Source organism: Conger conger, chromosome 9, assembly GCF_963514075.1.
Source record: "Conger conger chromosome 9, fConCon1.1, whole genome shotgun sequence".
Classification (NCBI taxonomy): domain Eukaryota; kingdom Metazoa; phylum Chordata; class Actinopteri; order Anguilliformes; family Congridae; genus Conger; species Conger conger.
In genome coordinates this window covers 34,242,199-34,268,568 of record NC_083768.1, presented here as the reverse complement: position 1 = coordinate 34,268,568, position 26,370 = coordinate 34,242,199, and the positions used below count along the sequence as shown (strand labels likewise).

Genomic DNA, 26,370 nt, shown 5'->3' with positions numbered 1-26,370 from the left:
CTGAACAACTGACACAGACACACAACTCGAGACATGCAGAGGAAGAGCCGAGTGACTGATGCACAAACACGACTACAGACATATAGAGGAAGCTGAATAACCGACACACAAATACAGACACAGAGAGGAAGCTGAATAACACACTGGTCTAAATGCAGGTACAGGGTGTGTGTGTGTGTGTGTGTGTGTGTGTGTTTCTCCTGAGGGGACATGTGTACAGAGCTCCTCTCACACTGCTGAGCTGGCTGGAGAGGGATTGGCCTTTTTTGGGGGAGGGGGTGCAAAGGGGGATGCACATGGCAGCTATCAATTATCCTCTGCCATCTCACAGTCTGTTAACCCAGAGACCGTAACACTCAGCATGGCTTCTGAGCACAGTGCTGTTAATACACTAGGCCTGAGCACACTGTTGAAATCTTTATTATTGTCAAGCAGTGTAATAAGCACTATCTGATCTGACTGATGGGCTGATTATATGGTTCAGATCAGGGAAGAGTGCTGTACAAATATCACACAGCACAGCACTAAAGACTGAAAGCAGGCAGAGAACACGCACGCACGCACGCACGCACGCACATATGCATGCACAAGATCACATACACACACACCTCTTTACTGCACATCCCTCCTGTGTGCTTTGGGCAAAGTTCATGAGGGCAGAGCTTTCCCCTGAACACTCGGTAACGGTGGGGGGGTGAGTATGGACCCATCCTTCACCCTCACTGCATAACACACACCCACACACACACACACACACACACACACACACACCCACACAGACAGTTGGGACACCTATCCAGGTTGTTCTCTCCGCTCAGATTTTTCACTGTGTTGCACAACCACTCCCTGGGGCGGAACACAGCTCCAGAACTACAGAAGAAGATGGAACATTTCATTAGCCCAGCTATGTGGCCGCATAATATTATGCAACTAACTGTGCACAAAAGAACCATTTTCACTCTTTGTGGCAATAAGCAGTGTGGGAGAGGGTGGCATTCAAGAGGAATACAGCTTTGTTTAAAGAACACGCACACACACACAGACACTGACACACGCACACACACACACACACACACACACACACACACACAGACACTGACACACGCACACACACACACACACACACACACACACACACACAGACACAGACACTGACACACGCACACACACACACACACAGACACTGACACTGACACACGCACACACGTTTCAGCACGCGGCCTTCTGTCTTCACGCATCACAGCAAACAGGAATTAGTGGAAGAAGCCACACTGAGCCCATGATATTTGCATGGTGTGCAGTGCGAAGGGGTCCAGTGCACGCACAACTGCACATGGTCTGAAAGCACAGCTGTGTGCGTATGGGACTCCTATAGCCCAAGGAACACAAACGCAAATGTTTATTACAGCCAAACCGAAAGACTCAAACACATATCTGCATGCACGCGCGCCCACCCACCACCTCATAAACACACACAAACACAGGCGCTCAGACACACGTGCGCTCACACACATGTACACACGCATCCATACACACACCTACGCCCACACTCCTGTGCATCCCCTCCCCCCCCCCCCCCCCCACACACACACGCAGACACACAGGATACACACACACGCCCTGTCAGTGCTGCGTGCTGCATCCTCCCCCATTTGTCCCAAACAGGTTTTTAGCAGAAGCGGCCCTCCCGCCTGAGTCACAGATAAGCACAAGCATCAGGCTTCGTAACATTTACACTGGCAACGGATCCGCACCAGCCTAGCGACAGAGGGAAGGACAATACTCAACCAGTAATTAAGCATCACATTACACGTTCAGATGCAACCTATAAAAGTATATTACGGTCTATCATACGGTACTGTATTACATAATGCTCAGTGATGCGTGGCTTTGGGGGAGGACAGATCCAAAATGAAGGAAACATGGCTTCCGTTTCCTCTCCCAGCCCTGGATAATTGGCAGCTGGAATGAGAGGGCTGGCCCTGAGTTCACTCTTCCTGTCTAATTCGGCTCAAAAATCCGCACAGCTCACGGAGGGCTGGACGTCGACGGTAAAGGGACACCAAAGCCCTTAAATAACCCGCCTGAACGCTGCCATGATGGTTTATTCCCGTTTGGTCATGTGATGGATGACCACAAAATAGCGAACAGAGGAGGTGTTATTAAACACATTTGTAATGTCTTAAAACAGTGACATGCCCTGAGAGCAAAACCGGGGCTTCTGGGTAGGATGGGTACCAGCCGGCCAATCGGAAACACCTCCACGGGCACACCAGCGAGATGAAAGCAGATTTAATGAGCTGGCCGCAGTAGTTCTAGTAGTAACAAAATAGGCAAGAATGCATGCTCCATAACCCCTGATTAGCAAAACAAGATTAAAAACAGTAAACAAATCACCCTGCCGCAAAAAGAAGCAGATAGTGACTCGATCTGTTGGACAATAAGGCCACGGCTATGATGAGAATGAAGTGGGCCGATCTGATGAGTCAGGAATGGAATGTACCAAGACAAAAGCCTTTGGTTCATGTACTGCATCTGATTATCATGCTTCAGCCTAACTACAATAACATGTACGCCCTGGCCCGGCCTGCCTGCGTCCTCACTTCATATAAACACTCCCAGATAACCATGATGAACTGTGATACCACATCACAGAGATTGTACAGCACAGCTGATCACACACACACACACAAACACTCAAACACACACACAGACACATACAGTAAATATCCACATGAACGTACACACAAACACACACAGGCATATGCATGTCTTGACACATCTGTTAAATCACACTGTTTCTTTATCTGCTTTTCAGGCTTGTCCAGAATATTTCCCACTAGACTCCCGGGGCTAAACTGGTCAGGGTTGGGTCTGGGTATAAGGGAGGATGGCCAGAGCATCAAGCCTTTCTGTCAACTGCTCCCGCAACAGGAAGCGCAACGCACAGCGTGCAGCGGCCACAGCCTGCCCTCCCATCAGGTGGCATCCTTCCCATCATGCACCACGCCAGGTGGCCAGAGGTAAGAGGGAGAGCAGAGTGTTGCTTAAAGCCCTCCTTTTAAGCTGTAAATGGATACTTCCTGCCTGCTCACAGCACACCAGGCATCAAAGAGAGAGCTCACACCATGTGACCTATAATGGGACATCTGATTGGTCATCTGAGAATACAGATATTTCTACTGGCTCAAAGGTGCCAAAAGACAAGGGAAAGAAAACTACAATTTCAACTGTGAAGCAGTTGTCACCAGAAAAATGTTTTTTACACCAAGGTGTGCCATTGTAGTATGATACCAGGAGCATGGCCTACCCTAAAACCACCATATTCCCCACAAATTAAATTTCTTAACATGGTGGTTCCCCAAAAACCATCCAGTGGCAACTGGAAACAAGGACAATTTGCTACCATGTTGAGTTGGTTATTAAAGAGGAAAGATTGTGAAATCAATCTTTCAGTTTTGGAAAACTGCCAAAACACACAGTTTGGGCACACATATAGGTATAAGATTCCTGTGTGCTCTGTGCAGCCAAGTAATCCGCAAACAACTGAGCATGCTCAGAGAGGACTGTGTCACTGGAAATAGCAAACACCAACCAGCAGACAAACAGTGAAACACTCTGGGTTTGTGCAAAACGTGCAGTTATGGTGATGAGCCTATTCATTATTATCATTAATAGTATTATTGTTGTGTGCTGTAATTATTACACCAAAAACAGATAAATGCAGCAGAAAGCAGAGAAAAGCACGCAGGGAGGGAGAGAGACGGGGAGAAGAGGCCTACTCATCTGCTCTGAATCCCTCTCTCCTTAACGGCAGCTTTTGCAACAGAGAGCCAGGCTGTGCAGCTGGCGTGTTTCGACAGGCCTGGGTTTATCCCACCCTGAGACCAACACAAGCTCTGAGACTCGCATGGCTAATGCTCTGAGAAAGGGGGAGATGAGGGGCGGGGGGGCGGAGAGAGAGAAATAAAAATGAATAAGGTAGAAAGGAGAGGTAGAGAGAGACGTATTACTACACAGCTCTGAGGATGGAGAGAATGAGAGAGGGAGAGACAGAGGGGGGAGGGGGAGGCAGACGGGACAGAGATTAGCAGATTAGGAGCTGGTAAGACCTGCCCAATTAAGTGTCAGGGAGGTAGTTATAATGGGCTGGGCTGAGGAGACATTTTAGGTGCACCTGGATTCCCCCAGCAGCAGAGCTCAAGCGCATTACTGCACCCCTCCAGAGAGCAGGGAGGCCCGGTGACCCCGGCCCGGTGACCCCGGCCTGTCACCGCTCGGGACAGGAATAGAGTCTGCTGCTAAACAGGGCCTCCGCACCGTACCCACAGCCTCCACACGCACAGATACCAGCCAACGCCAAGCTCAAGATGTACTAATGCGGGGAACAAAAGGAAACGCTTCCTTGCATCTGTGTGTATTGTGCGTCTGTGCGTATTGTGCGGGTGTGTGTTTGTGTGAGGATGTATCTGTGGAGTGTCTTTGAGTGTGTGTAATCTGAGTGAGTGCAGATGTATGAGTCTCTCAAGAAGAGAGAGAGAGAGTGTGTGTGTGTGTGTGTGTGAGAAAGAATTCTGCGTGTTGCTGCTGGGCGGGTTGACAGGCACAGACAAGTGCAGGGCCCTGGGTTTGAGAAGTTTCTGGCGCAGGCAGATATCGCCTCACGCCTGCTCCACACTCCATCCTTCACCTATATCAGTTACAACAGAGAGAGAGAGAGAGGGAGAGAGAGGGGGGAAGTGAGAGAGAGAGGGAGAGGGAAGAGGAGAAAGAAAGAACCGACGGAAACTGGGGAGACGGAGGATGGAGTGAATTAGGGAGGGTGAGGTAGAAATGACTCTCACATCCTCCTGTAGCAGTGTGTGTGTGTGTGTGTGTGTGTGTGTGTGTGTGAGAGAAACAGGTCAGACCAGTTATGCAGGTCTCCTCTTCTTGCAGGATGCCCCAGGGTTCCCAAGCTCTTCACTGCCATCGACCCACTTCACTGTGTGTATGTGAGTGTGTGTGCGAGTCCGATTCTGTTCCCTGATCCGAGTCAGCTCCCTCATCCCTTCAAACATGGTTGATGACCAGATGAGGAGGTGGTAAACTGACCTTGGATCAGTGATCCGGTTCAGTGCGGTTTAGCCTGTATTCAGCGTTTCATTGATAACAGAAGCAAATTGTTTCAAAAAGTCAGTGTTATAACACTCTGTTAATATGTTAAGCAACAACTACTCTGGAAAGTTAGCATTTATTTGCCGTAAAACTTCTGGCTGACATTTTGAGGCTTCATAAAAGGGGCCGCAACTCTGGCAGCTCTTAAAAGGCAGACGTGTGTCGCAGGACCCCAGCTCTGTGAGCGCTAGCAGGAGGAGCAGGAGGCAGGAGCGGGAGGTCCTTGGCAGCCCAGGACTCAGCTGTCACTCCCAGCAGGTGCCCTTGACAGGACATCCCAGCCTTTTTCCACACCGCCCCGTTCTGTTTTGGGCTAAATAGTGAGAGGGTTAGCTTAGCCTGCGCCGCCATAAGATTCGCCCAAAAGCGACTGAGGCGCAGGCTGCCAGTGGTTATCTGTAAGCAGGGGGCGGTGCCGTGGGTCAGGGGGCTGGGACTCCAGCGGCGCCTGCAGACATCCATTATCAGACCAGTGGGCCCGGCACACAGGAGCAGGGGACTACACCACTATGAGCCTGAACACAGTGTGCCGATGTGCACACCAGAGTATGATGGAAACAAGCACACACACATACAAACACACGCTGTAACAAACACACACGCACACGCACACACACACACACACACACACACACACACACACACACGGAAACAAGCAGCGACTGAGTTGACAGACTGCAGTGGCTTTGACAGGTGCTGTCCTCAAACACAGGAACACACTGAACTTCAGCACACATCTCCAGCACTGGGCATTCCTGGCTATTTAAAAACCCAAGCCTGCAGCAAATCCACCTCACACTTTGCATCTGCAGCGGTTATTTCATAACTGTGCACTGGCTGGAAAGATTAGGCTTATTACCTCTGACCGTCAGAGCAGAGCCATTGCATGTCAGCAATCTCGGTCACACTGCAGTTTCTTTGGCGCTCAGCCACCGTTTTCTAACGTTTTCTACCGTTTTCTACCTCCCTCACCTCCAGCTGCTTACACACTCTAGCCCATCCCTCCTCTCTCTTCCTCTCCCTCCCTCTCTCTCTCTCTCTCACCCTCTCTTTCTAATGCTTTCTCCCCCCTCACATGTGAACGCTCTCTCCCTCTCCCCCCCTCTCCCCACTCTCCCCCCTCCCTCTCACAGCCCCCAGCAGGGCTTTTATGGCAGTGCAGGCAGAGCAGTTGTCTCTCTGCTCAACAAATGGCACATTCATTCACAGGCCACAGTGTCACAGCTCCACTCAATAAATTCTGCAGCTCTCAGGCAGAGGGGCACGAGCAGGCGGAGCAGAACAGAGCAGCCCTCACTCCTGCAGGCCACGGAGTCACAGCGCATATAGACAGGGAGTCACAGAGCCTACAGACAGGGGGTCAGTGCATACAGACAGACAGGGAGTCACAGTGCCTACAGACAAGGAGTCAGCGCATACAGACAGACAGAGAGTCAAAGCGCAGACAGACAGGGAGTCACAGAGCCTACAGACAGTGAATCTTATACAGCCTAGATAGGGAGTCAGCACATACAGACAGACAGGGAGTCACCGTGCCTACAGACAGGGAGTCACAATGCCAACAGACAGGGAGTCATAGAGCCTACAGACAGGGAGTCACAGCACATATTTCCAGACCTCGGCCTCAGTCCTACAGGATAGAGAGTCATAACACAAAGTGAAGAAGGGCGGGCTACAAGTTGGAAAAAAACAGCCTCAGTCCCACAGGAAAAGAAGCATTCAGTGCTACTCCATCGCTGTTACAGAGCAGGCAATGCCCCGCAAGACATTCATCCTCCTTTGTTTGTTTTACTAAATCAAAAACATTACAGAGCGAGGCCTGACCAGGCTGAGACCCCTGTGACAAACCAAAGGAAAATCCAGAACATGAGCAGCAACCTGAAACTGCAGTCAACATAGCTACATGTGCAACCTGAACAAGCTTCAATCCCAATGATGAATGCTTTATGCAGGTTTTTCTTTCAGTTAAGAACATCTCCCTGGCATGGCTGGCAGTGCCAGAGTGAGAAGGCCGTCTCCACCGTGAGCTGCAAGCTCACATATGCAAGCCTGGCAGAGCACCAAGCAACTGCGTACCCAGAGCACGCACCACTGACATACTCCAAGGCTAGCACTACTGCATCAAAATGGATCATTCATGCCCTTAAAACAGGTGCTTAAAATGTAGCCACATGTCCCAATGCGATGATTTTAGCTAGCAGACACTCTAAAATTCCAATAAACATAAATTCTGAATTAAAGTAGTAACTCCCCTTTTGGGATTTTTGATATTATTTCAGTTCTAGTGTATGTCCTTGACTGATCCAGATGTACCGTCACACAACAGAAACTTGCCATTATATACTGTAATACACCTTTATTTTTATTACACAATGCAGGAGGAGATTCCTACAGGGTACCTTCATAGCCTGGCTTCCTTTCCAGATGTCTGTGATCTGAAATGTTCAGAATCCCGTGGACAATAAAGTGCTTTCACAACAAGGAGCTATGATGCCACGAGCTGTGCACTCTCCTAAATAATGTCCACAATTATGTCACAAGCTGGGCATTTTCCTAAATGATCTCCACAAGGCAATTTTCTTTCCAAACTAACTGCTCATAGGAAGACCGACCGATGAAAACCTGATGCTGAGTCGAGGAAAGCCAGGGCTTCTGCTCCTAGGATGGCTAGAGAATGTTGTTCATCTTTGTGAGGTGTAAACATCCTTGAGAAAGCGCTGAAAGCTTTAATGACAACTATCACTAGCGACATAACAACAGAACTCACGGACAGAGGGTCTCTCTTAAACTGGACAATTAAAGCCAAGCTTCACTGGCATGACGTACACACAGAATTTTGCATAACAATAATTAAAAACAAACAACAGTAAGAAAAATAAAGGGATTCTTGCTAAAACATATATGAATGCAAACACACAATAATCTTCAGCTGCAGTTCAGGAGCAGTTTCAGGTTTTTAAACCCTTCTACGGTGATGATCATCCTGCCTTAAAGGCAGTACGAAAAGCACACTCTCAACAAAGTGGCCTGCCCGGTTCAGCCTGTTTTGCCTAAACCCCCTGATACCATCCTCCTGACCTCCAAATTAATCTCTCTCTTCCTAATCCCCCAAGCCCTCCATCTCCCCCTCCTCCTCCCCCTTCCTCCCCCTGTGAAACTACATGACCGAACACTCCTGTGTGAGGATGCAGGCCAAAGTACAAGGCCACAACATCAGCCAACAGTTGCCGTGGTATCGCCCACCCCACCCCCACCCCCACCCCGGGAGACATGACTCCTCCCACACAGCCAATCACGTGCTCCGGTGTGGGCCAATGAGGGAGCAGCAGCCAGCTGTTGCCGCAGAGAAGTGGCGGGTTGGTGTGAGTGCAGGCAGGGCCGGGCCCTGCAGCAGGGGTTATCCATCACCCGCTACGCGGACGCGCGGGAGTTCACGCCAGCGCTGAGAGAACTCCCCAGCATCACGTCGCATATCTCACGCCCCAGCCCCCCCCCTGGCCCCCCCTGGCCCGCTCTGAAATAAGAGTCACATTGTGCTTCAGCAGTTCCAGCTGAGCCCAGCGCTCTCGACAAGGCCCAGGGCCTGAGGACACACTCCCACAAGGCAGCCATTCATCTGCTGAAGAGTACCAGGAGCTGGGACCTGCCAGGGGATGTCCAGGCTGGGAGAATAAGCTCCGCTCAAGACTTCAAAGGCCAAACCGATTCAGATTAAACATATATGTACCATCTGCGCTCGACACATACAGGCCATAATCCTGTTATTCTAAATAGAAAGAATATCTATAATCATAAAAATGACACTATAAGTGCAAGTTTCACAGACACAGATTAAGCCTAGTCCTAGACTGAACGAGAGATTCTCCATCCAAAACTGAATTCAGTGCAGGACTAAGCCTCATCTTTGTCTATGAAACCGGCCCTAAATGTTTTACTGTTCTTCAGCATTTTTTCTCTTGGAGCATAGAAGAGGCATAAATAGAAAAATACTCAATATTTTTCGTTTTTTTACTGTGTGCTTGGCCAAAATACGCAACCTAACTTGTTTGACAAGAGCATTTTCCTGCCATACAAAAAAGAAAAAATCATCGCAGGCAAATGTATGCAGATGCACGTAGAACTAAGACAGTGGGAGTTTGGCATTAAAACGAATGTCTGCAGCCTGATCAAAACAACATGGAGGAGTCCACCTAATGGCTAAAAACTAAAACCATGGCTAAAGCCAAATGGGGACAAGACAGAATATTTTATGACCAGAACATCAGATCATAAAATGACTGAACAATAAATCTTATGCAAGGCCTTACTGCAATCATCGCTATTGAAAAAGAACTGCTGATAACCATTTCACAGTCTGAAATCTTTTCACACAAAAGGGACCTCATTTTCATACCTGGCTTGCCATAAGACCAAGCTTTATATGATACAGCCAACTCCAGGATATTAAGCGTTACTTCTGTACTCGCGATCTTTTTCATGAAGAACGCCATGTTTAGGAGCACGCGTGTGCACAGGAAGCGGGGTGCGGAGCGTCAGAGCGCAGGGACAGCACGTGAGGGATCTCCGGAGCGTGTGCGAGGAGAACCCCGCGGTGGCGTATTGTCACAGCTGCAGGGGAGGCTCGCAGCGAGAGCCCCGGACTACAGGAGCGGAGTCCCCGAGCCTTCAGCTGTGTCAATGCCACAAGCGGGAGTTTACTTTTCAATACAAAGGCCTCATTTGCATCTCACTTCTCTCCCCCGATGTTTCGTCAACGGGCCACTTGAGACGATCCCGTCAGACGACGCTCTGCACTCCGTCGGCCCCCGAAAAATGGGTCTATTCCATTCGGGAGAGGGGGCGATTATCTCCTGGGGCGTGGGCTTACTACACACTGCAAAATGAAGGGTGGAGGGCACTCGCACGCTGCCCCCAGTGCGAAGAGGCTGTCTGGGAGAACATGTCCCTGGCAGAGTGATAAAGTAGTTAATATTTCACTGTAACCCCAGCTCAGAACAGGCTTTGGGAGAGCAAGGGGTGAACTTTGCCTGGAGTCCTCCCCCCACACCCTCCTGTATGTCTTTTTTTCTGTCTTCAAAAGGGCTGCTTGTCCTGCAGGAGCTCTCCTGCCTCCCCCGACCTGCCCTCCACCCTTTAGGTAGAGCAAACCCCGCAATGATTTACAGCATTCGTCCTAACTGTGAAAAACAACGCTTTCACAGTTTCCTGCGCAGACGAAGGCACAAATGCTCCATCTCGAAGGGTGTTTGTGTGCGTAGGTGAGAGCGTGCGTGCTTGACTGTGTGTGGCAGGCGGAGAAGGTTCCAGCTCAGTGTCTTTAATGTTCATCATCATATTTTGATCAGATACGACCTAGTGACATTAATGTGTATCGACATATACTGCACTCAAATATACTTCATGAAATTAAGAGCACTTTTCCTTCTGCCTGTGGTAGAATCTATTCCCTGAAGGAGGTACACTACCCCTCAAGCTCATAAGTAACGTTGTCACAACATTTCATCAGTTTCGCACAATGCTATTCAATGTTGCCAAAACATCACAGGAACGCCATGTGGTATCCAGGGACGTAGCATCACCTGGAAACACCCTCAAGACTGGCAAATCTACACGGGGTGCACAACGGACCTAATCCAAATCATTAATGAATGAATGAACGCTCACACCAAAGGAGAGAGGGCCTACCCCCACCCCCACCCCCACCCCCACCCCAAATCCCACTGGGCCTCCAATTGTCTTCTGGGCTTAATTCCACCTGAGCTCCCTATAGCGTAATTAGTATGATTATGGAGACTGATTAACCTCACACATGTCTCTCTGGGACCTCCAGCCCTTTGGAGAAACTCGCTGGGGTCTTTGAAAGCTGTGAAATGACTCGCTGAAAAAGTAACACTTGCACACCCGAAGACTAGACACAGCAAGCAGATGAGGGTGTGGTAATTTGGGAAAAGGTCACCACGGGGTGCTCAGACCGGGCAGGTTCACCCAGAACGCGTGTATTGTGGCAGTGGAAAGCTGTCCGAAGCCTCTTGGTTCCGACTTCATCCCTCAGGTTCATGACCACGTACGCTCCGTTCCTGTTTCCAGCAGAGGTACCAAAGTTCAGTGCAAAATGGCGTGATGGGGCCTAACTGGGAGGTTAATGATAACAGGACTGCAGAGGAGATAGCCCTGCATCCTGACCAGGCTGTGGGGAAGTACACAGACCTCCATCACGTAGTGAGAACACAGCCAACGCAGGTACTTTCCCAAATAAAGGAAACATCAACTTGAGTATCTCTCTCTGCAAATTTCTTAATGGACACGGTTCCTGATGAAACACCCTAGATTGAAATTTGCACTTACCCAATTCAGAATAGCTTGTCTGGTTTGCCTCGCATCTCAAACCAATGTACAGACATCATGGTTGATACCTCTCTTTCCGACTTCTATGGTGACACTATCCAACAATAATTCCCCTTTGAAACCCACAGACATGTGTTGTTCTAGCCATGGTACCTGGGCCTGTCCAACATTTTTATACATACCCCTGGGCCTGCTGGGATGTTAACCGCTTAATTAACTCAGGACCGACACCTGTGTGGAACCACCTGCCTGCAATATACTTTGCAACCATCATTTACTCAACTGTTTCCTTTATTGTGGCAGTTGCCTGTATCGCCCAATCCAAAATCTCCCATTGCAGACTCCTCCTCCACTAGGGACCGTTTGGCTATCCTCTTTTCTCTGGTCAGATGGGTGCATGGCAGGGGCACAGAGATAGCGGCTAATCCACCTCCCAACATCCTCTCTCCAGCGTTCACCCTTTTATCTCCACGACGCGATGCAACGGGTGCCCTCCAGAGCCTCATATCGTGACCTCATCAATGGCTTTCCACAACAAACTCGGCCGTGCCGAGCCTAAGGCATGTTTGCTAAACAAACTTGCGCACTGTAGGCTGCAGTGTTCCAGCCATCCTCAGGCCCACACTCCAGTACCAGAGTGTTCAAGTATTTGTGGGAGAACAGCGATAAGACCCGCCGAGTTCAGAGAACACAAGGACTTGTGGACAGAGTGTGATGCACGGAGGCCTTTGGCTGAATAGTGAGACAGTGGGAAAGCTGCCTGGGTCTTAGGGGTGTGCATCCAACAAAATGGAGGATCTCGGGTGACACAGCAGGACCAGGAAGAACAGCAGCTCGGTGAACTGAACATGCACAAGCTTTAAGTAACAAAAGATCTCGTCAAACTCTGACCTACCCCTATCCTCACCCAAAATGAACGGATGCCGGAACACAATCAGTTCTCACGGGTATTTGATAATCGGGAGGGTCATTTTGGATACGACATAGGAATCTTTTACTCTCCAGTTTTAACAAAGCATGTCAACCAGGAGCAGAAATAGGCCGTATCCAAGATTAAACAGAAGCAAAACCACACAGCCTCATGGGCAATGCTCATTTGCAGTCTAAGCAAAATGCAAACAGCTCAGTCCACTGCAAATACCAAAACATTATATATTATATACAGACTTCAAATCTTATTATTTTTGCTAACTAAGATGAAAATATTGCCAATGAGGTAAGGCAGTTTGATGTATTTCAAGATTTATCAATGAAAAAAAAAAATCACTTGTCAAGCAAATGTCATCAAGATTTGCCAATGCAGTAATACAATTTAACTTGTCAAACATGAACTGAAAAGAGGCTAATATTTTCAACTTGATAGGAAATAAATAGATCTGTCTTAAGACGGTCACTTTTTGCAGTGTGGCAGCAATAGGGCTGAAAGGGTAAGCCAATCACAAACACAAAGAACCTGCAGGACTGCATCGTTGGTCTCTGCTAGGCTGTAAAGGTGCAATGCTTAACATCTAATTATCGAGTTCCTGTAGTTCCCAACCTGTTTGCATTACTGCTCTCTTTCCCGGAGGCTGAGATACATCATCTTGACCCTACTCATCTGCGCACCTCTTTGCTTTGAGTGTATTTTACCAGCTATTTTAAAGCCTCTGATATTTTCCTTCAATAGATTCCCAAATACCTGTCTATTACATTGAGCTCATCTTTAACTTACTAGCTTTTTTTTTTTTTGCCAATTGACTCCTGGCAGGCCAGTGAAGGGTGGGCTCCCCCTCAATATCTGGGGGTCCTTCTCATAAGCCTACAGACTGCAGGGCAGAAAGGAGCAAAGGTGGGCTAGCTGTTCCACTCACTGCATGGTGAATAAATATGAGAAATACTTAAAATAAAATAAAATATATATTTTAAGTGAGAGCCAGCATGTTGGTGTTCATGGTGGTAGGTTGTGTCTTTGCCGCTTCCCTTTGTCATGGGAATGTGGGAAGAGTTCAGTCTCGCCTCTGCGTTTGCACCTTCTGAAGGGAGCGAGACCAGGTTTCACTGGCTCATTGTCCACCCTGCCCTGGGGCATTATGGGAAAAATCTGCCCGACTCCTTTCCTGGAGGATGACGACAGCGTAGCATAACCTCATCCTGGGGACACCCCCGCCCCGCCCAGAGCCACACTGGATGACACCTCCTCCTTTTGTTTCCCACAATGCCTCCTCATCCTTTGCACAGGAAAAAAAAAATCATGAATCTGTTTGGCCCAGTACAATCCGTTCCTTCGATGCTGCTGCCTCTAGACAATACAGAACCGATGGCAGGTTTAAACACAGCTGGGAGATGGGACTTCGCTGCGTGAGTTCTGCCCTGTCCTCCTGCTTTCTCCCCATTGTGAACCCGGAATTGTTTGATAGTTTCCGTGTTGCGGCTAGGCCTTGTGTGACGGGAGGTAAGTAAGGCAGCACTGCCCTGATGATGGGGTGGGAAAGACCCTGGCATCATCGATAATCATGTGACCCTAATGACACCCTGTGGCCCGCAGCTCGGTCTGGGTGAGTCATACATCTAATGACAGACATTAATAAAGAAGTGTGCCTGTAGTCTAAAAGTAGGACAGGCCATACATATGCCTTTTATTACAGACCCAAAATATCCACTTAGGACGTTGGGAACAGCCACTGCTTTAAGTTATTAAAAGCAAATATGACTAAAGTAGATTCATAATAAAATTTACACCCAGGACTGACTATTTGATATAATATTCACTGCAGTCCTGGGTATGACATTTGTCATCTAATAATTTCAAATAATTTTAAAGATGTACCACCTCTTATGCCAGCAAGAGGGCATAATCAGTGTGGTTTACTCTCCAAATAACACCTTTCCTCAATAAAACACACAACCATTCCGACACATCTTTAGCTCCATGGTGGTAACCTCTACTTCCCCTACCTACCTTCTAATTCCTCCACGGTTTCACAATGAAAGTGTAGAATATTCCAGACTATTGTGTAATTGAAAAGCCCCCCTAGGTCATGCATGGTGTTACCTCAAGAGAACCCGCCCTGAGCCCACCCAACCCGCTTTCATGACCTCCATCCCCCCTGCCCCCCCCCCCCCCCACATTCTCCTACACATTGTGCCTTCTCTGTCCATGTAGCACGTCCAACACCCCACCCCCCAGGCATTCTGACGCACATCTACAGAAAGATGCTAGACGGTGTGTGATCGCTTCTGTGTAAATGTGTGTCCGCGTACTTGTGTGTGTTTGTGCGTTTCTGTGCGTTCCTGAGTTCAGTGTGTGCACGCGTGCATGTTTCTAACCAACTTCTTTTCAGACACAAGGAGCTGCAACGTTCAACAAGACAGGAGCAGAGACTGCGGTCTCCTTGGAGACAAGGTGTGGCCTTTGTTTGCAGACCAAACAATGGTACCTTTTCAACAGGGCGGCGGGGGGGCATGAGGTGTGTGTGTGTGAGTGTGTGTGTGTGAAGACTTTACAGCCCGATCTAACAGCACAGGGATGGGGGGTGGGGGTCCACCCAACAGGTGGGAAGCCCTCACGGCAGAGAGGGGGAGGATTTAAATTTGTACCAGTAAAGATGAAGAGCGTTAAGCCTTCAACCGCAGCCAGGCCCGTTCGCCAGCCACAGTGCTCAGTTCCACGTGGCCATTTCGCCCAAACGACGGCGCAAAACTTTAGCAGCAGCAGGACAATGCGTATCTATGTCATGTGGCGAAACAGAATCCACGGGAAAAAAACACATCTGGTTTCCATTGCAGATTCCATTGCGTTCAGAGTTCTGGGGACGACTCGGCCTTACGGTAAGGGAAGTGAAACCCTGCGGCGGGCTGTTAGTACCGGTGAAGCTGCACTGTCAGATATGCCTCTGTGTCATCCCTGGCGAGCCCCGTCCAAGTTTGCGGCTGCCACCCAATCTCATTCACAGCCTCTGGTCGAACGCCCCCCCGCCGCCCCCCCCTTCAACGGGAAGGATCACCATGTTGGCAACAGATGTACGCACTAAAAACGTCTTACTGGACACCCAGGGTTACTCGGTGGACAAAAAAATAATTCTCAGTAGTGTCTACCTTACAATTAAAGAAAGAAAAATAACTTAGTTCCTTATAAGTTCTGAAAGAACGTACACTTGGTGTCAGAAGAAAAATAACCCAGGGAATGTAGTAATTTGGTCAGAGAAAATATGCTCAGCTTTGTAAAGGTTATATCTTGAGTGAGTGTGTGGTACGCCCAACAGAATACTTTTCTTGGTACTCCCTTTAATGGTAGTCAGTTTCCTTTTAGACTCATTCAAATTTCAAAAGAAAAATCAAGTGTTGATGGATTATTTTTCAGCAAGATAGCCCTGGATGCCTTTCACGGTCAGCTGAAAACACAAGCTTTAAAAGAGTTTAAACTGACCACTCTCAATCCAGTGTATACAGCAGCTCATTAGCACAAATAACCAAAGACCTTTTCACCTTCCCAATAATATCAGAAAGGAAACAGAACATTTTCCAGAATGTGCAACAAAGGACATTCAATGCCGAGGTGACCAAATCTGCATTTGAAGTGGGCAAAAGAAAACACTTTTCCCCCCACTAATGACAGAAACAATTTGCGATTCATTTCAGGAAGAAAAACAAAAATATCCCAGCATGCACTTTGTGCTGTTTGCTGGTCACGTTGTTTGGCAGTGTGCTCCCTGCCTGCAGACAACTCACCAGTTTTGCAGAGGCCTGGAACTTCTGCAAAACCTGTACTCAAGCATCTGCATCACCTGACCAAGTCTCCTCACTGCCACACTCTCACAGAAGACAGTCAGCATCCTTGAGGCCAACCGAAGCAGCTAACAGCTGACAGACAAATGAGTGAATGCAGAGGAACAAAGTCACTCCCCTGAACCCAAACCATACGTTTGCTGGGTGGTTTTTTTATACAGAATTTGTGTACATTAAAATAACGCAGCTTGGTGGTGGCAGTTCTGTAAAATGCCGTTGCATGCAGACATGCGCGGAGCTGCATAGCTCCATAGGGGCCCGAGGCAGCCAGCGCCTGAGAAGGTTTACAAAAGGGCCTGCCGCTTCCAGAGAAACAGGTTAGACGATGCTGTTGCTGGGCGCTCCTTTTTTTTTTTACCCTCCTCTTTCTCTTTCCCTCCCTCTCTCCCTCTCTCCCGCCCTCCCTCCCTCCCTCCCTCTCTCAACTCCACCAAGCAACAAGTGCTGTCTACGAGTACCACCCCTCCCCCAGCCTCTAGAAGCTATCGCAAATCCACTGAACAACTGCCAGCTGACAAAACTGTTTAGTCAGCAACAGAGCCAGGGAGGGAGGGAGAGAGGGAGGGAGGGACAGCGGGTGGGGGCTGCAGAGGAGAGAGAGAGAGAGCGAGAGAGAGAGAGCAAGAAAGAACGAGGCAGCCATTCCTGTTGTAGGCACTGTTCATCATCCTCTCTCCCTCCCTCCCTCCCGCTCTCTCTCTCTCATCTCCATCGCTCTCTCTCCTCTGTCTGTTGCCCCTTGGTTTCCCCTCAGACTGCGCATGTACACAGGCAGCACTCAGCACATGAGGCTAACACAGCCTCGCACCGAGGGCTAAGGCGGGTGGGGGGAGGGTTTGGGATGAGGGTTTCGGAGTCGACGTGGTGACGGGAGGGGCCAGGGTGGTTCCCAAGATTGACAGCTTTGCGGCAGCCCCTGAGGGGGTGGGGGGGGTGTTGGCCGGGGATGGGGGGCTCGCAACTAAACAAGCAAACTAAACTCAATCCTCCTCCACTACTAGAGTTGATGGACCATGTTTGACCATGATGGAAATAGAAAAAATACCTTGAGGGAGAGGGAGGGAGGAGAGACAGAGAGGCACATGCCGAACAGAGGGAGAGAAAGAAAGAGAAAGAGACACACACACAACACAGAGAGAGCGATTGCTTCACACCATTGTCTATGCACTTCCTCCATCTCTCTGCCCCACCAGCACAGACTGTTTCACTTCCTGCCCTCCACATCCCTCTCCTCCTCCTCCTCCACATGGCCCCAGGTGCAGCCACTGCAGCCTCCATTTTCTTCTCTTTCTCCGCCTCCCTCTACTCTCCCTCTTTCTTCCCTCCCCCTCTTCTTCCTTGGCGCATTCTTTCACATCAGTGACTGGCCCTGCGGTAGACTTTGAACCCACAGTAAGTACCTGCTTTATTTGCCACTCACAGCTGTGGGAGGAGGCAGGGCACGCTGTGTCAGTACTGAACCCAACAGCACGCGGTACCACTGCACTCATACAGGCTATGCTACACAGGCCACTAACATATCGCCACACTGAATTTAAACAACTTTCAGAGAAGTGCTGGAGTCACAACCCCCAACAACTATTAGAGATACCAGGCATTCACCAGTAAAATGGCTGCCTCATTTGACTTTCTGTTTGGAAGAAGTGACCTAGGTAGGTTTAGGCCCGTTTCTCTCTGGCACTGGTATCTGCATTCACGCAGGGAATGGGACAGCCATCACACCATCACCAGCCAGGTTTACATTACTATAATCGCTTATAGAATTCGTAGCTCCCCCTTTCTGACAGGGACACGGATGCAAGGTGTTGGGTTGCTTATTTCACAATGTTGCGAATGACCCAACAGCAATAGTGACCCATGCTGAGGGAACAAATGGATGCAGTCCCCTCCTATGGGCCAATGAGCGGACATATCATCTGGCCTTGCACGAATCATTGCATTAGTTGTGGTTTCACAGTTTGAACACGTGCTAATCAGAAGGACGGACGGGCCATCAATGCAGTGTTCTGAGTGTGAGAGCCGTGTCCTGGCTGCTCACACACTGATGTTGAGGCTTCACGGTCAAACATTGAGCGCTACTGTTCTGGGCCCCTCCACACCCACATAGACACAGCCACAGGAAAAGGCCACAATTGTCTGTGGTAATGATCGTTCCATGAAGCATGTCTAATTGACACATGTCCCCAACAGCAATAAAAACAGGCTTTTTCAAAATAATAATAATAATAATAATAATAATAATAATAATAAATCATTGAATAAACATACTTTTGTATCTTTATTGACAGAATTCTCAGCAAGAGGCAGAATTTTGTAAAGGTGTATCTGAAATTAACAAGTGAAGAAAAATAAAAACATTTATCTAGGATGTGAGCAGAACACGCCCAGGGCACTATATTTTCTTGTTTTTGGGCAGGAGTAAAAAAAAAAGAAAAAAAGAAAAAGGTAATTGGAAAAAAATCAGAATCCTGAAAAATCCAGATATCTTGGGCACATGCTGTGACAGACATTGTAATATTTCTACAAAATCATACAAGAACAGGAGGGGAGTTTATTCACACTATCAGTGCCACTACTGACAGATTGCCACTTCAAGGCCAGAGGAGAGCGTAGTGCACACTTTATATACCAGCTCCCCCCATGCACATGATGTCACATGAGGACAGACATGGCACTCCTAAGAATATCCTGTTCCCAAGGTGAGAAAGCTACAGACTAAGCGATTGCCTTATTATACACATTACTGATCCTCCCGGTCCCTCCAAAAGCTCAAAAGCACGGTCACACAGAGTGAAAAACATCGCTACGCGAATGGCGCACAAGCAAGAAGATCACATGGCATGTGGATATTTACCTGCCCCCTGAAGCACTTAAGAAAATAAGTAGCAAAGAGCTGTGCCTACTGCAGGCTTTCTAAGGCAGAAAAGAGTTTGACTGCCTAACGCTGAACACTGAGTCTCTAGCTGAGCTACTTCAGCCTTCAGCCTTCATGGTGAAAATTGTTTTGATAGTTGGCTTTGTACAACTGAAGCTGTAACGTGGAACATCCCCCACACCTAGATAACGTCATGTGAAGTAATGAACGTTGAAGTAATCGGTTTCTATGTTGTCAGACCTCTTACTGTACATGACTAGACACCTTTCCCTACTGGCAAACATTGTGCTTATAAGTAACGTGACATTTCAACATCCAGAAAATCAGCTCACTTCCAAACAATGTATCACTTATGAGGAAGATGTTTGAGAACGTATACCATTCTTTTTTCATGAGTGTATGTTCCTTTCTGTCAGAGAGAAGCTCAACTTCTATATTTAGTGTGTCTGTGCTTTACAATAATTCATTTCCTGAGCTACACCGTTCAAATCAACTATCAAGCAAAAATCTAATCTGCGTACATTTCCTGTGTGCAGTACCACAACATGATGCCCCCAGGTTTTTGCCCATGACGGCACTGGTTTTGTGAAGTACGTGCAGGATGTGTATCCAATCAGCTGGGATGAACCTGCACTGCCCCAAAGACAAACTACACAAAGGTGTTTTCTCTCCTCACACAAATATAACCGCTTCCCTCCCTCTATATTTACATGGGGCCCGCTGGGAAGCTGCCAGACTTTTTGGGGCAGGTTGTCTATGTGCTGCATTCCACTAGGAGAGACATGACAGCTCTGTAGACATAGTTCACATTCAAACCATTAAAAATTACACCTCTTAAGTTTTTTTGTCATATAAGAATATAGTGTCATTTGTAAGAGTGGATGAGGAACCATTTTTATGGCCAATTACTCTACTCAACAAGGATTATAAAATTCCATGAAAATATTACTTAGCACTGCTGAAAGGACATTCGCATTTAGTTCTGCTCATACGGATATAACTCCTAATATGTTAACCCTAAAGTAAAAAGCATTTTGGTTTAAGATTTATAATCACAGTTCTGCCTAACCACATACAATGCTCACAGCATACGCAGCACTGAGCAGGTGAACACCATTCAGAATCTGCCATTTTTATTACCACGTCCACACTGGTTCTTTTTTCTTGTGATCAAAGGGCCCTGGAATGTGGAGAGCAAAGCTATCCTGTACCCCATCCCCCCACCACTTCCTCTTCCTGTTGGAGAGGCAGGTACTGTACCTCGTTGCTCCTTCGGCTCATAGCCGTCCAGAGTGCCCATCAGCAGCCTGTCCCGGGATGGAACATAACCTTCTCTAAAATAGAAGGGTTAAAAATAGCTGAGCCACACAGGGAGCCCATCCGTACCCTTGGGTGAGTCAATCTCCATCACAAGGGGTTGGGAAAAGGTCCTTCTGGGTTTCAGAACGGTGCTTGTTAATTGACAAGTATGGGAATGACAATCCAAATAATAAATTGTGATAATAACTAAATACTTTTGTTTAAATTGCTACATCCAATCTTCTTTTTCCACCTTCACCAGTGATGAGTGTACAACTGAACAAAGGCACCAAGATATCTGAATTGAGTTAAGCCATTGGGATGGATTGGTGGAGTAATTAACTAATTAAAAAATATTTTAATTTGAGAGGACACATTTTGTGCTTCTTCTTAAATTCCATAGAGAGTTTCTCTAAGTATTAGCCTTAAAAAGTAAAACATTTTCAATATCATACTTAAAAAAAAAAAAAATAATATTCAGCTGGTGTACTGTGACAACCGTAAATGGTGGACAGGTAGCCTCCCATGTGGATTAAATTACTGCACTGCTGAACTGACTGAGAGAAATGAGAAAAGGCTCAGGGGCAGGGTGTTATTAAGTGAGCTGCTTCGGTCCGGACCTCCACAGCAGGGACCGGGGGATCGAGGGCCGCACCATTACCGCCTCTCTGCAGAGGAACTGCAGACATGGCTTCTGTGATGTGGATTCATTTCAGCATCACGAGCAAACAAACGATGCCTCTTCCAAAACAAAGTATCCATCTAACCGCAGCAAATATAAATCAACAAATGCAATCTGAACCACCTACACACCGAAAGAGCTACAGAGGAAGTTTAGCATTAATGTTGACAGGGGCAACCAATGTCAATAAGAGTAAAGGGGAGGTGGGGGGTTGAATTTGTGAGACATGCACACACAAAATGCCATGTGTTCATGCCTGTTTGGCTGATCCCATGTGGCCTCTTACAATGGCTTACAATGACCTCTCCCATTCCTCCTCCGACCCTCTCCATTGAGCACAGGGCAGATTATACCTCAATCCCTGCTGGACCATTCAGGCTGCCTGCGTCGGACTTTTTCCTGGTGCTTCTGGCTTCACGTGTCTGAATCGCGCTGAACAAACAAATCTCCACCCATCACCTACTTCTTTTGTGAGCACGGCCTTTTCAGGCGGGGGAAACGTGGAGGAGAGGTTTCAGGATTCAGGGCTACCTCACGAACAGGCCCAGCTCTGGAGATCTCTTCTCTCCGGCTGCTCTGTCCACAGACCCGTAATTCCCACTGGACTGGAGGTACCCGGAATACAAACAGCCCCAACAGCAGCCACAGAAAGCCACAGAGATGACTTTGAAACTAATCGTTCTCCATCTTATATGCTCCCCCACATCCACCAGAGAAGCAAATGCAAACTTCCTTAAAACTTTCTTTCGAAAAAGAGTTTCTGAAAAAGACTCCTAGCTTTTGTGCAAGCATCATCATAAACTGATCGCTTAAAAAAACAGGAACTTCAAACTTCTCTTGCACTGAAATAACAAAATTAATTTAAATTAATAAAATATCAACCCCCTTCCATAACCCACACAGACATCAACCAAGCTAAGGTAATACCCATTAGCTCATTTGACTGTTTGTAACAGACACTGTTCAGAGATGCTCGGTGGCTAGAGAACTGGATGGTGACAAAAGGCCAAGGACAACTAAAGCACAGGACAAACAGCCCATATCACCAAACTGAACAAGAGCAAAACTTGTTAAACTCGCTACTCCTAACAAACACTTACTTCAAAGTTTAATGTCATTTTCATTTAATATTCATAAGGTTATCAAGAACTGTAGTTTACTGAGAAGTCAAAATGGGTGGCAGACATTGCACAACATGGGGATTATATTATTTAATTCACATTCATCATGAATTCAATAATAAATGTATAGATAGTTAGAATAAACTGATATACTGTATACACACACCAGAATACAGCTGGCAGCATCAACGGTTATTACTGCATATAAAACCAAAGCAAAGCCTCAAATAATTAAACATACTAATATATTTAGGGGCACAAAAGAGGTAGATTTGAAATTTTGCCACTTCGTCATTCCTTGATCACTGGATGGCTTCATCAACAACATCATCTGAGTAACTAACGATAACCGACTTTATTATTATTGGACATTACTTTCAAATCGATTAAATGTCACCTCACTCACCAGTAGTAATCCATTCCATCAAAGGAGGTGATGAAAGCAGACTGTCATACATTTTCATCACAATAACAAATGCATCACAGATGTATTGCCCTGTACATGTAGTGCAACACACAGTAGGAGTTGTACTAGTTGGACGTTTTACATAGACATTCAAAGTTGATGGACGTGAAAACTTCAAACAAGTGGATAGCATCATCGGTGATTGCATTTGAGAAACGAGCCAGCAAGATCACCAACCCCTCGTTAACAAGAGGATAAAGTAGTATTGAGTGCAGAAGCAGGCCGGTGGGGTCCAATCAGACAAAGAGGAATCAGGTCTGGCCGCATGGGCATCGGTGACAGAACAATTTACATATCAGCTTACAGGGATATGCGGGGAGATGATGTTTCTGCATTACTGGTGAAAAACACAGCTGGATTCTGACACCCATGGTAGGGGAGTCATATTTACAGACTGCACTGGAGTGAAGTTTCACCTCTGTGATCACACAATCGAAGATAAATCCTAAATATACATAAAACTATTCAGACACAACCAAAGATTATCTTTGCTAAATAAAAACCATGACCAAATCCAAATAGGTTACTTATCATACAATGCGTGACAATAAATAAATAACTGTCAATAAATAAATACATTGCCGACGTTTTGTTTCAAAGCTTTGCATTTACTTTTATATTGATTCAATATTTCATAAACAGATAGTACACTGTAGGCAACTATGCGTGAACACGTTTTTGATGCTGCCATTTTGGCACATACCAACTTCCGCCCAGCTAATTGGCCACATCTAGACCCTTAGGTTGACGGAACCCCGCTGACAGCAGTCTCTTACATTACCGTCATGAGTTTTCACAGTCAGTCCAACTGGTTAACACACCTTGCACGTGGAGCAATGATGAAAGGCAAATTAACTATTGTTTAATCGATGGATGTTGCGACAAGACATGGTTAGTTAGTAGCCTAACTTTTCGGTTTGTGAGCATCTTTACGCCTTAATCAGAACCGAACTCGTTTGGGGGTATGGATTAATATGTGCTTTCAGAAAAGAATGAATGTGTGGTGTTGCCTCTGTAGGCCGACACGAAACCCGTGTAGAATTTCGTGATGGAATGTGAACTGCTCATCCGGACCTACACTCTTGTCTATCCAAGTGGCCACGGAAGGGAACGCAAAACGCCAGATCACAGTCGAACCTAGCTGGAATCACAGCATGTTTCATGCCAACTCGCCAAAAATAGTTAAGTTAGTTAACCACAGCTTTTGAGCAGCCACCAAAACGGCCCATAAAATAAATCCATTCGGGATCCATCTTTATAACTAAATACCTGCACGATTAATCTACACCGACACGCATGCAAAGATGGTTACATAAATAAAGGATGCACAAAGTAGATGTCAGAACGCTTACCGTATAGCACAATATGCGATAAACTAAAGTAGCTACAGGGGGGAAATATTTCAACTGCAAGGAGAAACAAACTCACTCACTATGCCGCGAAACTTTTCAGTGTCCCACCAAGTTGCGGATAAGTCATACGAAGCAGCGAGACGATAAAATGACCTTTGAGTTGAAATTATCGTGATGCTCCCTCCCTGTGTAAAACGCCAAACAACTTTTAACTTAAAAGTTAATGCAGATGCTTGTTTGCATCCTTCATTCGACGCGAACCATCACAGTTTCCACATGACAACGCCAGGGACAACATAATTCTTAATAAAGTACTTTTAATTTCAGACAGTTGTAACTTCCTCCTTTTAGGCGATGCTCGTTTCAAGAATATCCTTCAAAAACATGTCCGACTGACGAACCGTCATATGATCCGTTTTTAAGGGATGCAATGCATGCGAAAAGAAAACCTATATATTAGTGCATTACCCAAAAAAACAAGTAAATGTCTCCGCAAGGTCAAAACGTAAAAGGGCGCATGGCCACCCCCGTACGCTCTGGCCAAAGTACATATAAAGATGTGGATGCTACGCGCAACAGAAGTAATAAACTTTGTACCTTTCGGCGCAAGCCCGCATCCTTCCAAACTAAAGTCTGGAATAAAGTTCGAAGCCGATCGAACTTTGCTGTTTTTTTCGGTGAGAGTAAGTGAACATATACAGGTAGTTACAACATATACGACCACGAGGAAGAGACCCAGTCAAATTCCACAGCTCAGACGTTTTAATCATGGATGAGCATCAGGTCCATGAGCGAAAACTAGGAAGCAATCCAGTTGCGAAAACGAAATATCTACACATCCCTTTCGCAACTTTACTCAACATTCGTATCACAAAACATTTACCCGGTACACACATTGCTTAAATCCGACCAAATGTCGACAGAAAACAGAGAGGCGTTTAGAAAACGATCCAAGTACTTACGTTTGACTTTGTTGGGGTTGGGCTGCTTGCGCCGAGACATGGGGATGATGGTAAATGGTGATGATGGACTAAGAAAAAAAAAAAAGCTACAAACTTGTTCCGGAGAGGAAGCAAAATGGCGTTTCTGAGGATGAACAAAGTTCGCCAACTTTATATTGTCACCTCTTTCTCACTTTTTCTTCCAGGACGAGAAAGATGGGAGAATACAGTTGCGAGACCGGAGGTATAAAAAAAGTCTCACTTATTTCGCTCTCCTCTCTCTCTCTCTCTCTCACTCCGTCTCTAAGCGCCGCTCTCTAAACCTGATAAGTATACGCATCACGTGTTGCTCCCTAGTCTCCAAGGGGACGTGTTACTGAGGCTGCTGCCGCTAGACTTCTGCCTGCAAGCATCTCCACAGGAGGGGTCTCTATCGAGCAGAACAGAGGAAGGGGGTGAAAAGTATGCCGAAGTTATTGGTACCATCCCACGCAAATCATTTGTTGCTATAAATGTATATTCCACGGTTGTTTTCGTAGAAATTGTTTTAAAAAGAGTGCCCAAACCCAAAGCTTTACACTGGCACAGACAACGTGCAAAGAAAGCAATAACTTTAAAGCACTAGCACTTTTGGAACGTCTTGAAAACACAACAGGCAGTACCTGTATGTACCGTTCAGTTCAATTGTTTGATGTAATGTAATGACGTTTATGCCATGTACCTGGGTTTTTTATAGGGTGTATTTATGAGCAGAATAATATTGTGTGTAGGCTATATACACAATATTATTATTGTTATTGTTATTGTTATTGTTGTTATTGTTATTGTTATTATTATTATTATTATTATTATTATTGTTATTATTATTATTATTATTAGTAGTAGTAGTAGTATTGCTGTTGTACTCAATCTGTCTGCAGTCAGCAAGGCCTTCAAGATGATTAACAATTAACATCTATATTAAACAGGAATATAAAACATAAATGATCAAAATGCACATACATTATTAACACATCATCCGCATAAGAAGATATTGCAAATATTTATTTCTGAAATGAGCATGTTATGTCGATTAGCATTAGCACAAATAGTCGAATACATTGCCTAACAAGAATAGTCTAGCAGGAAAACCTAGCACCGCAAGGGTGTAGAAGAAAAGAAAGTGTGGTGGGCTGGCATCCCCCAGGAAGAAAGATAAACCAACACATTTTGCTTGATATTCCTGCACTAGAGTGTAAAGGGAGACTGCCATGCCACCTGTCAATCAAAATGGTGTTGCTCAAAGCCAGTAATGGTCACACTGTCCACAATAATAACAATGGAGTGCATATATCCCTTTTTGCATCTCATGGTCTCAAAGTGCTTTAC

At 46.6% G+C, this 26,370-nt stretch overlaps 1 protein-coding gene across 3 annotated transcripts in view; it reads right to left on the bottom strand.

Moving 5' to 3' along the window:
- The window catches only part of LOC133137401 (ras-responsive element-binding protein 1-like), a 55,231-nt gene extending 29,918 nt beyond the window's left edge, over positions 1 to 25,313 (bottom strand). For all 3 annotated transcript variants that reach the window (XM_061255657.1, XM_061255659.1, XM_061255658.1), the window contains exon 1: positions 25,024 to 25,313. In XM_061255657.1, coding sequence (XP_061111641.1) covers positions 25,024 to 25,063 — 40 coding nt within the window. In that variant the 5' untranslated portion in view covers positions 25,064 to 25,313. The remainder of the gene's footprint in view (positions 1 to 25,023) is intronic.
- Between the last annotated feature and the right edge of the window lie 1,057 nt (positions 25,314 to 26,370).